The sequence below is a fragment of the Geotrypetes seraphini genome, chromosome 16 (genome assembly GCF_902459505.1).
Source record: "Geotrypetes seraphini chromosome 16, aGeoSer1.1, whole genome shotgun sequence".
In the NCBI taxonomy this organism is placed as follows: Eukaryota; Metazoa; Chordata; class Amphibia; order Gymnophiona; family Dermophiidae; genus Geotrypetes; species Geotrypetes seraphini.
Window position 1 is genome coordinate 299 of NC_047099.1, and position 12914 is coordinate 13212.

The following is a 12914-nucleotide window of genomic DNA, read 5'->3' on the forward strand; positions in this document are numbered from 1 at the left end:
GGCCACGTATTTGGTCTTGGAGAATTAAAGGTACGATGTCAGCATCTATTAGGCAAACATGGTTCTTTTTGTTGCATAGAGCATTCTGGACCCCTACTAGATTACAAAAATTAGATTGCTCTAAGTCTAATAGATGCTGGCATTGTAAAATTGAAGTTGGAACTCTAGACCATCTTTTATTTTATTGTCCATGTATTCAGGCATTTTGGATATCAATATGGGATCAAGTTAATATGTTGATGGAGAGTCATGTGGCTTTATCCTATGACACAGTGATTTTTGGAATGTGTATGAGGGCCAAATGCCAAATATCTGCAGCAAACAATAAATTATTGTTGATTCTTACGGGAGTGGGAATTCAACAGATAACAACTAATTGGAAAGACTGTTCTAGATTGAATTGTAATTTTTGGTGGAACTCAGTTTGTCATATGTATAAGATGGAAAGATTTTTTGCGATACAGAGGGGGTATTTTAAAAGATTTCAAGAGGTGTGGAGGCCATTAATTGAATATTATAACGAGTAAAGTTTATTCTTTTTCCTTAGGGGATAATATATAGAAATGGGAGGGATAGGGAGGGAAAAATATTGGAAAGATGTTGTTATGAAAAATAAGGAGATATATGTAATAGGATGAGATATTTATTGTTGTGCATTACTGGGTATAATAAAATGTTTAAAGTGTTTGAGGAAGAAGGATGGGAGGAGGGACAGATTTCATGTCAGATTAATTGTATTATCAAAAAGGGATGTATAATTATATATAAATTTGGAAGGAATATTTTATTGATATGGAAAAGGGTGGGAGGTGGGGGGGGGAATAAAAACATGTATAATAATATTGTTTAAGAATGCCAAGTGTGTTATGTAAATTAATTGTAATAATACTGTACACTTGTTGAAAGAAATAAAAAGGAATAAAGATTTAAAAAAAAAAAAAATACAAAACACTGTAGCATTCTTGTGTTGGATGACTTCTTCCAAAGGGTTCCTTTGAGACCAGACAACTTTGCCTGCTCCTCCCGCAGCATCAAAGAATCCGCTGAATCCAAGCAAAGTCATCAAATCCTTTTCTAGGACATCCTAGGTCTCTTGTTGGAAAAGGGTCCTCCTTGGGCTGCAAGTCTAAAGAGCAGACCCCCTTCCCCCCCAACCATTATCAGGTTCATGTGTTACCAGAACCTTCTTTAGGCAGAAGATTGAAGGACTACATAGGAGGGAATATTTACACATGCCAAAAGCTTGGCTGATTCTATTATGCTTGTTCATAGGGAAACAGCTTGATTCTTCTCCAAAAATATTTGTATTAGCTCAGCTACTGTGACTGGATATTTAATTTACTATAGTCCTTAAGCCAGAGTGTTTCTTTTCTTTTTTTTTAATTCTTTACTCATTTTATAACTTACATCAAGTGTACAGTAAATATCAAACAATTATAATACAACATCACCTGAAAAGTCTTCAATATCATACACCAATAAGATTTAACCCCCACCCCCTCCCAAATTCATATATAACTAATATATGCCTTTTCAAAATAATATCTTATGACCTTCATATATATATTCTTAATGGAAAACCATCCCAAATCCACATGTGTATGAAAATTGGGAAAAGTGTAACTTATTCATTACTATAATTTAATAATGGTCCCCACACATCCTTAAATTTCTTATAATAACCTTTTTGAACTGCCAACGCTCTGTCTATTTTATACACATGACAAACTGAATTTCACCAAAAACAATAATTCAATCTTCTACAGTCCTTCCAATTATATGTTATTTGTTGGATGGCAACTCCTGTTAATATCATCAAAAGCCTGTTATTGTTTTGCCAAAGTGTTTCTTATTCTTACTGTCAATGTGAAATAATTATAGAAAAATTAAAAATATAGCATATGCTGTGCAGATCAGTGAAACACTCCAATACATTTTTAGGTAGTAGTATATTAAAAAAAATATGTATATATTGTAATGATTTTTATTAAGGTATTTACGAACAGAGAGCATGGTGTCCCTCTTCCCTTCTCACCTGCTATGCATTTCTTTCTTGCCTTCTCTGAAAGACCTAGGGGTAGCAATTCAGCAGGTTGTTCCATGTTCTCCAGTCCCCGGTTATGGAAAGCTGAGATTTTCTGCTCAAACTCATCAATCTGAGCCTGAAGAGAGAAAAAAGGGAAGAAATTTAAAAAATGGTCAGAGAAAATTATTGTAAGCAAATAAATCTCACTCAGTCGCAGGTCGTTTTAGCTTCATTAACTAGCTCACTGTGCCAGGTCACTGAACAGATCATTCCCATAGTGAGCCAGACAGAGAAACACCCGATGCTCTTCACTCCCACCCCCTTCCCCTGTCTCAGGGATCAGCAGATTCATAGTCTTATGAAAGCAACATATAAGAAGAAATTAGGTTCTTATCTGCTAATTTTCTTTCTTTTAGACACTCCAGACCGATACAGCCTTCACTGATGGGTAATAGCTCGCCATGACCAGCAGGTGGAGACTGAAACCAAACTTTTGGTTATAGTCCTCAGTGTTCTCCCCAGAAATATTGTCCAGCCGGGTAGCATGAAAAAGTAGCCGGGTGGGGCGGGACGGGGAAATTTGGTGGTGGGGAAAAATTAAGGGCTCCTTTTACTAAGCTGCAATAGCGTTTTTAGTGCGTGCAGAATTGCTACGCTACACAGCTAGAACTAATAATAATAATAATAATTTTATTTCTTATATACCGCTGTACCGTGAAGTTCTAAGCGGTTTACAGTAGAAACAGAAGAAATGCAATAAGTAAGATTAATTAAGATGAAGAGAGAGTACTTAGAGTTCCCTGACTGTCCCAAAGGCTCACATTCTTGCTAAAGTACTTGAGAAAAATAAATTAGTTAGGTTATAAACAGAGTAGAAGAAGGTAGGAAAACAGTTCATTGGAAAATTAATTTTGAATACATTATACATTATATATTGTTCAAGTCGGAATACAAATTATAGGAGATTTGGACATTACCAAAAGAATTGCGTAATAAAGATTATCTAGATAAATTACATAACAGTGATTCATGTACATTACATGGTGTGGTAGAGGATTCAATTATGAAAATTACATATCAGGGAATCAAGTGATAAGAGAATATAGTGGAGAATATCAGTATATACGGTTTACAGATTGGAAGTTACCTAATAATGACATAAGAAGTTTATTGGATAGTGTGGAAAATGTTTATATAGGAATCAGAGTATGTATGATAGGAAAGGTTCTAAGAATTGATTAATGTGTTATTCTATAGAGGGAGAGCTTGTGCATAAAGGGAGGATATTAGTTGGTAATGACGTGTTTTCTGAATAGAAATGTTTTGATTTCTTTTCGAAATACTTTGATGTCTAACTAGCTCAATGCTGGCATTAGTGTCTAGCGCATGCGGCAATTCTGCGCGAGCTAAGCGCACGATAAAACCGCTATTGCAGCTTAGTAAAAGGAGCCCTAAATGTGTACTATTTTTATTAGTTAATTATTATTAGTTATTTTCCAATGCTCAGTATGACTGCCTTTCTTAAGGTTTGACACTTGTTCCATAATATTTATATTAAATTTAAGAAGTATCCAATTCTAGAAGTGAATAATTAGATATTTGCCCTCTTTCAAATGGTATAGAGCAGCGTCTCTCAAACTTTTTTAACTCCTGCACACTAAACGGAGCAAATGTTTTTTTGTGGCACACTAAATGCAGCAAATGTTTTTCATGGCTGGAAAAAATTTCTGGGGAAAACACTGTTGCCGTTAGTTTTCAAGGTCCAATCACGTCAAAGAATGATGCTTATCTGGGCAGTTGTATAATAAAAAGAATGGATAAGGTAACATGAGAAGCGAAATTGTCATGAATCAGAGGGATACATACCCTGTAGGTCCTAAAAGCAGGCTTGTGGATTAGATATAAACTATGAAGGCAGTGGTGTACCTAGCATATGTGACACCCAAGGCCCATCATTTATGACACCCCCCATCTGTATGAAAAACATGATTTTTAGTAACAATCCACACATCACACAAGTGTACCTAGGAAAAGGCAGCATCTTACATATTGCAGTGAGCAGTACATCAATACACCCATTGTAAAACTAAACAAGCCAGACTAGTACAGATCAATCCTACACAGTCAATCTTAATTAAAATATTAAATAAAATGTAAGAACATTTAATGATAATTTCAAGTGTTTTTTCATAATTGAATGTAATACATGTATTTCACTTGATGTAAGAATTTAAAAAGAATAAAAATTATTTACAAAAAAAAAAAAAATCTTAATTAAAATATGTGTCTTTTGAACACACAGAACACAGGAAACACCTTCGCCTAGTATGAAATATGTAATCACAAACTAACTCCTCTCCCTTTTACAAAACTATAATGTGGTTTTCAGCCATGGTGGTAACAGCTCAGACTCTCATAGAATTCTGAGCAATTACAACCATGGCTGGTGCTAAAAAAAATGCTTTACAGTTTTGTAAAAGGGGGGATAAAATAGAAAATCGTAGACAAAGGTTAAATTGAACAACCAAGAAGCTGGACTCTCCATACAATGCAACACCACAGAAACAGCGATGCATCTCCCCTAAAGCAAAAAAAATAAATAAATATAATTTTTTTCTACATTGTCTTCTCTGGTTTCTGCTTTCCTCATACTCTTGTCACTCTCTTCCTTTCATCCACTGTCTACCCTCTCTCTGCCCCTTCTATATGGCATCTTCTCTCCTTGTATTCCCCTTCCATCTCTACCTTCACCCCTATTATTCTGGCATCCATCTTCTTCCCTTCCCTCCTCCAATGGTCTGGCATCTATCTCTTCTTCCCTTCCCTCTCCCACACCCCCAAGGTCTGGTATTTCACTCTCTCCTCTCCCTTCCCCCCACTTCCATCAGCAGCTGCCCCCTTTCTTTCCCTCCAACCCAATTCCATCCAGTACCCTTCCCCCTTATGTCTCTCTCTCCTTTCCCTGCACACCAATTCCATCTGCATCTGCCCCTTTCTCTCCCTCTACCACCCTTCTATGCTCCTCTCTCCCTCCAAACCAGCAAGGTCCCATGATGACTGCTTCTGTTGCCTCTGCCTCTGGAAGATGTAAGTGACGTTTTGGGGGGAGGGCGGCAGACGCAGGGAGTTGCGGCAAGGTTCCACAATGACTGCAGCTGGCGGTCCACCCCTTCCGACATCACTTACGTCTTCCGGAGGCAGAGGCGGCAAATGCAATCATCACGGGACCTTCCTGCACTTCAGTGCAGCTGCCGACTCTGCTTCGGAATAAGTATGGCAGCCTCGCTGAGGTGCAGGTGCCATTTAGAGCAGCTCAGAAGGATCTGGATCCAGCCGGCTGTGTACCCCCCTAGGGCTGGCACCCGGGGCGGTCTGTCACTGTATGAGGGGGACAAAAAAGAATGGATAACTTGACCGATTTAGACATGTCACACAATTATAACCACAAAAATGTGTTATAAAATGTAATTCTAAACTCAAAAGACTCCAGACAAAAAGCAGACTATAGAAAGGAAACCAGAAAAGACCAAACCCATAGTACTAAGATCCAAATTCACCCAACCTGTTTTAAATATCCCTGGATTGACCTCAACTTCCTGCCAATGTCCTTCCTCCTAGCTCAGTGGAGCAGTACCTTTAAAGGTTTATATAGCCCCATTCATCCATTCTGTTTCAGTAGGGCTTTCAATTTATCTAATATACACATATTGACTCTTTTGATTCGTTAAATAACAGGATTTTCACCCAACCCCACTTAAACATCCCTGCAATCAACTCACTTCCTGCCAAAATCCCTGAGCCCAGCTTAGTGGAGCAGTTCCTTGGAGTTCTAGAAACCTTTAATTCATTCATTCTGTTTCCGCAGGTTCATCAATTGATCTAATATACATTTCTTCTCTCTTTTAATTCATTGAGTGACAGGATTTTCACCCAACCCGGATTAAAGATCCCTACAATCAACTCACTTCCTGCCAAAATCCCTCCTCCCAGCTCAGTGGAGCGGTACCTTTAAAGGTTTATATACGCCCATTCATCCATTCTGTTTCTGTAGCGCTTTCAATTCATCATCTTGTCTCTTTTTTGGTAATATATTCTGTGCTTCATTGAATTGTAATTCTCTCTCTTTCATGTAAAAGTGTATTGTACTTTTCAAATAGTATTTGGAATTTTGACTATTTCTCATAATGCTGCATTTTTAAAGGCCTCTCTCTCTTCTTTCCTCACCAGCCCTGTCTCCACTGATTCGTTGACTGACGGGATTTTCACTCATCCGGGCTTTACAGATCACTGCAATCAACTCACTTCCTGCCAAAATACCTACTCCCAGCTCAGCGAAGCGGTACCTTTTAAAGGTTTAAAGAGCCCCATTCATTCATTCTGTTTCATTAGGTGCTATCATTTGATCTAATATACACCTTTTTCTCTCTTTTGATTTATTGACTAACAGGGTTTTCACCCAAACGGCTTTACACATCCCTGCGATCAACTAACTTCCTGCCAAAATCCCTCCTCCCACGTCAGTGGAGCGGTAACTTTAAAGGTTTATATAGCCCCATTCATCTCTTCTTTTTAATTAGGGCTTTCAACTACTCTACATACATATCTTCTCTCTTTTGATTCATTGACTAACAGGATTTTCACCCAACCCGGCTTTAAGATCCCTGCAATCAACTCACTTCCTGCCAATATCACTCTTCCCAACTCAGTGGGGCGGTACCTTTAAAGGTTTATATAGCCCCATTCATCCATTCTCTTTCAGTAGGGCTATCATTTGTTCAAATATACACATCTGGTCTCTTTTGATTCATTGACTGACAGTATTTTCATCCAACCCGGCTAAAACATCCCTGCGATCAACTCACTCCCTGCTAAAACCTCTGTTCTCAGCTTAGTGGGGCGGTACCTTTAAAGGTTTATATAGCCCCATTCATCCATTCTGTTTCAGTAGGGCTATCTTTAATAAATGTAGATGGGAAATTATTAGCTAAGATTTTAGCATTAAGATTGGCTAAAGCTCTTCCGCATATAATAGGTATGAATCAAACTGGATTTGTTGCTCAAAGACACTCTTCTAATAATACTAGACTGGCATTTCAGATGTATTATTTAACAAAACAAATTAATGATCCGGCTTTTTCGGTTTCACTAGATGCTGAGAAGGCTTTTGATCGTGTAGAATGGAATGTCATGTATCAAGCTATGGATTGGTTTGGTATTGGATCCAGATTTATACAAATGATTCAAGCACTGTATAGCTCCCCAACTGCTCGTTTATATATAAATAATAATTTTTCGGATGCTTTTAAATTGCAGAGGGGAGTTAGACAGGGTTGTCCATTATCTCCTTTGCTTTTTGATATAGTTCTTGAACCCTTGTTGTTAGCTATTCGACAGGCAAAGGACATACAGGGTATTCCATGTGCTGGAGTGGAGTATAAAGTATCCGTTTATGCAGATGATATTTTGCTTCATTTGAGGAATCCGGAAACAACAATTCCATGTCTACTTGAAGTAATAGATACATTTGGAAAATTCTCAGGATACAAAATAAATTGGACTAAATCAGAGATTTTACCTTTAAATGTGCATTGTACAAAAGGTATACTTGATTCTTTTCCTTTTATTTGGAAAGAGGAAGGAATAAAGTACTTAGGTATTTGGTTGAATAAGACACTCGAAGAGACAATGAGAATAAATGAAACATTTTTATTACAAAATGTAACAGAGTTGTGTGAGCAATGAAATCCTTTGCATTTGTCATGGTGGGGAAGAGTTCAAACTGTTAAAATGATGATTTTGCCTGTGGTTTGCTATCAATTGGGAATGATACCAGTGTTTTTTCAGGGGTCTTTCTATAAAAAGTTAAATAGTATTCTGGTTAAATTTATTTGGCTGGGTAAAATTGCAAGAGTGGCTCTAGTGTCTCTACAAAGACCAATTGAGGAGGGTGGGGTAAATTTCCCCAATTTTTATAGGTATCATCAGGCCTATATCATGCGCCAAGGTATGTATTGGGTCCTCCCAGAGCTTTTGGAACAACTACCAGAATGGTTATGGGTGGAGAGATCACTTATATTTCCACTTAGGCTTGATCTTCTGCTTAGTATAAAAATGCCTAGAATACGTATAGACAATAGAGTATTAATGGATACTTGGAAAACATTAAGACTTGTAGACAAATTATCTCCTGATTCTATTTTAAAATCGACACATCAATCTATTTGGGTAAACTCCAAGATACAAATAGGCGGGTTTAAGGTTGTCTGGAAGGATTGGATTAAAGCAGATATAAGATCCTTAAAGGAAGTAATTGATAATGGTAAGCTGCTTGATTTTTCACAATTGCAACATAAATATGGTCTGAATAAAAAACAAAGTTATAAGTGGTTGCAATTGAAGCAGGCTATTCAGGTGGGGTTCCCTGAATGGAAATCTTTAAATGATCATTACAGCTTAGAATTCTTATGTTTCCAGGCAGATTTTCTGGGACACCAGGCCGCAAAGTGGTATAAAATTATATCTAATTATTTGAATAAGAAAACTAAAAATGGATTAAGAGATATTTTGAGCATTGAGATTAAGCATCAGATTAATGCATCTCAATGGCCACGTATTTGGTCTTGGAGAATTAAAGGTACGATGTCGGCATCTATTAGGCAAACATGGTTCTTCTTGTTGCATAGAGCATTCTGGACCCCTACTAGATTACAAAAATTAGATTGCTCTAAGTCTAATAGATGCTGGCATTGTAAAATTGAAGTGGGAACTTTAGACCATCTTTTATTCTATTGTCCATGTATTCAGGCATTTTGGTTGTCAATCTGGGATCAAGTTAACCTAATGATGGAAAGTCATGTGGCATGTGTCCTATGACACGGTGGTTTTTGGAATGTGTATGAGGGCTAAATGCCAAATATCTGCAGCAAATAATAAGTTACTGATGATTCTTACTGGTGTGGGGATCCAGCAAATAACGACTAATTGGAAAGACTGTTCTAGACTGAATTGTAGTTTCTGGTGGAACTCAGTATGTCATATGTACAAGATAGCACAGTTACTTACCGTAACAGGTGTTATCCAGGGACAGCAGGCAGATATTCTTGACTGATGGGTGACGGCACCGACGGAGCCCCGGTACGGACAATTTTAGAGTGATTGCACTCTAAGAACTTAGAAAGTTCTAGCAGGCCGCACCGCGCACGCGCGAGTGCCTTCCCGCCCGACAGAGGCGCGCGGTCCCCAGTTAGGATAAGCCAGTTAAGAAGCCAACCCGGGGAGGAGGGAGGGACGCAAGAATATCTGCCTGCTGTCCCTGGATAACACCTGTTACGGTAAGTAACTGTGCTTTATCCCAGGACAAGCAGGCAGCATATTCTTGACTGATGGGTGACCTCCAAGCTAACAAAAAGAGGGATGGTGGGAAGGTTGGCCATTAGGAAAACAAATTTTGCAAAACAGATTGGCCGAAGTGACCATCCCGTCTGGAGAAGGCATCCAGACAATAATGAGATGTAAAAGTATGAACTGAGGACCAGGTAGCAGCCTTGCAGATTTCCTCAATAGGAGTGGAACGGAGGAAAGCTACAGATGCTGCCATGGCTCGGACTCTATGGGCCGTGACAGAACCATCCAGTGTCAGTCCAGTCTGAGCGTAACAGAAAGATATGCATGCTGCCAGCCAATTAGACAATGTACGTTTAGAAACAGGACGTCCCAATTTATTCGGATCAAAGGACAGAAAAAGTTGGGGAGATGATCTGTGGGCTTTAGTGCGGTCTAAATAATAAGCCAAAGCCCGTTTACAGTCCAAAGTATGTAAAGTCTGTTCCCCAGAGTGAGAATGAGGCTTCGGAAAGAAAACAGGTAGAACAATGGATTGGTTGAGATGGAATTCAGAGACAACCTTTGGAAGAAACTTTGGATGTGTACGTAGGACCACCTTGTCATGATGAAAAACTGTAAACGGTGGATCCGATACTAGTGCATGTAGCTCACTGACCCTCCTGGCAGAGGTAAGAGCAATAAGAAAAAGGACCTTCCAAGTGAGATACTTGAAAGGCGAAGTAGCCAATGGTTCAAACGGAGGCTTCATTAAAGCGGAAAGAACCACATTGAGATCCCAAATAACAGGAGGGCTTTTAAGAGGTGGTTTCAGATTTAAAATACCTCGCTTGAACCTGGACACCAGGGGATGAGCTGAGAGAAGTTTTCCATGGATCGGCTCATGAAAAGCTGCAATGGCACTGAGGTGGACTCTGATGGAAGAGGACTTAAGGCCAGAGTCAGATAAAGAAAGTAAATAATCCAACAACGTCTCCACTGCTAGGGAAGTGGGATCAAGATGATGACGAAGACACCAGGAAGAAAATCTCGTCCACTTCTGATGGTAACATTGCAGAGTGGCTGGTTTCCTGGAGGCATCCAGTATGGAACGAACAGGCTGAGATAAAAGAGTATCATGAGATGTCAGCCCGAGAGATACCAAGATGTCAGGTGCAGTGACTGGAGGTTGGGATGAAGAAGGGTTTCCTGCTGTTGTGTAAGCAGAGAAGGATACAGAGGCAGAAGAAAAGGTTCCCTGGAACTGAGCTGAAGTAGAAGGGAAAACCAATGTTGCCTGGGCCATCTCGGAGCAATCAGAATCATGGTTGCGTGATCCCTCTTGAGTTTGAACAAGGTTCTCAACATGAGAGGCAGAGGAGGGAAGGCGTACAGGAACAGATTGGACCAATCCAGGAGAAATGCATCCGCTGCCAGACGGTGAGGAGAGTAAAGTCTGGAGCAGAATAGAGGCAGCTGGTGATTGTGAGGAGCTGCAAAGAGGTCTATCTGAGGAGTGCCCCATTGAGCGAAGATGGATTGTAGAGTTACAGGATCGAGTGTCCACTCGTGAGGTTGGAGAATTCTGCTGAGCTTGTCCGCTAAGGAATTCTGTTCTCCCTGAATGTAAATGGCTTTCAGGAATAGATGGTGATCTATGGCCCAAGTCCAGATCTTCTGGGCTTCTTGGCATAAGAGGCGAGAGCCCGTCCCCCCCTGTTTGTTGATGTAGTACATTGCAACTTGATTGTCTGTGCACAACAGGATAACTTGAGGAAAAAGAAGATGCTGGAAGGCCTTGAGGGCATAAAACATCGCTCTGAGTTCCAGGAAATTGATGTGACGCTTCTTTTCCTGGGCTGTCCAAAGGCCCTGAGTTTGGAATTCGTTCAAATGAGCTCCCCATGCATAAGGAGAGGCATCGGTGGTGATGACAAGTTGATGAGGAGGTTGGTGGAACAGTAGACCCCTGGATAGATTTGAGGATACCAACCACCATTGAAGAGACCGACGAAGAGATGATGTCACAGATATGTGTCGTGAGCAAGGATCTGTCGCTTGGGACCACTGAGTGGCAAGGGTCCATTGAGGAGTGCGCAGGTGAAGATGTGCGAGGGGTGTGACATGAACTGTGGAGGCCATGTGACCCAAGAGAATCATCATTCGCTTTGCTGAGATGGAAATCTGTTGAAGCACCTGCTGACAGAGAGAAAGAAGTGTTTGAAGACGGTTGGACGGTAGGAACGCTCTCATGAGGGTTGTTTCCAAGATAGCTCCTATGAATTGAAGCCTCTGAGTGGGGATGAGATGAGATTTGGGTAAATTGATCTCGAACCCCAGAATTTGAAGAAACCTGATGGTCTGGTTGGTGGCTTGGAGCACTGTCTGAGATGAATTGGTCTTTATCAACCAATCGTCTAGGTAAGGAAACACCTGAAGGTGGTGGGAGCGTAGAAAAGCAGCTACCACAATCAGACATTTGGTAAACACTCTTGGAGAGGAGGCAAGGCCGAAGGGTAGCACCTTGTATTGGTAATGACAACGATTGATCATGAAGCGGAGATATTGTCTGGAGGCCAGATTGACCGGTATGTGAGTGTATGCTTCTTTGAGATCGAGGGAACATAGCCAGTCGCCTTGATTTATTAGAGGATAAAGAGTGGCTAGAGAGAGCATTTTGAACTTTTCTTTGACCAGATATTTGTTGAGATCGCGGAGATCTAGAATGGGTCTGAGATCTCCTGTTTTTTTGGGGACCAAAAAGTAACGGGAGTAGAATCCCTGTCCTTTTTGATCTAGAGGGACCTCCTCTATGGCATTCAGAATGAGAAGGGATTGAACCTCCTGGAGAAGAAGAAGAGACTGAGGTGTGTGCAAAGCAGACTCTTTTGGTTGACTTGGAGAAGGTAGAGTTTGGAAGTTGAGAGAGTAGCCGTGGTGGATGATATTCAGGACCCACTGATCTGACGTGATAAGTTCCCAACGGCTTATGAAATAAGAAAGGCGTCCTCCTATAGGCTGTGGAAGTTGGGTAGAAGGAGCAAGACTGGCTATGTTTTGGAGAACCAAGTCAAAAGGGCTGAGTGGACTTTTGAGCAGGTGTAGGTTTTACCTGCTGCTGCTGCTGAGGTTGTCTAGCAGCTGGACGTTGTTGCCTCTGACGTCTCGGCTGTTGTGTAGTTTGAGGCAGAGGGCGAGCCACAAATCTACGCTGGTAGGATGATTGTGGACGAAAAGGCCTGGATGGAGGAGGCTTTTTAGTCTTCAGAAGTGTGTCCATCTGGTCTCATGAGCGGACAATTTTTGAGTAGTGGAGTCCATGGAATCTCCAAACAGCTCATCCCCTAAGCAAGGTGTATTGGCTAGCCTATCTTGGTGGTTAACATCCAGTTCTGAAACACGAAGCCAGGCTAGCCGTCGCATGGCCACTGACATGGCTGTGGCTCTGGAGGTCAGCTCGAAAGTATCATATATGGATCTTACCATGAATTTTCGGAGCTGTAACAGAGATGAACAAGTCTGGTGAAAAGTAGACTTTTTCCGATCAGGAAGATATTTCTCAAAAGCA

The 12914-nt window shown here is 40.5% G+C and overlaps 1 protein-coding gene across 1 annotated transcript in view; it reads right to left on the minus strand.

Annotated features, from left to right (window-relative positions):
• Window positions 1-2000: 2000 nt before the first annotated feature.
• The window catches only part of NCAPD2 (non-SMC condensin I complex subunit D2), a gene marked incomplete at its 3' end in the record, with an annotated part of 162759 nt that continues 151845 nt past the window's right edge, over window positions 2001-12914 (minus strand). Inside the window, exon 29 of the mRNA XM_033924539.1 lies at window positions 2001-2162. Within this exon, the coding sequence (XP_033780430.1) occupies window positions 2001-2162 (162 nt within the window). The remainder of the gene's footprint in view (window positions 2163-12914) is intronic.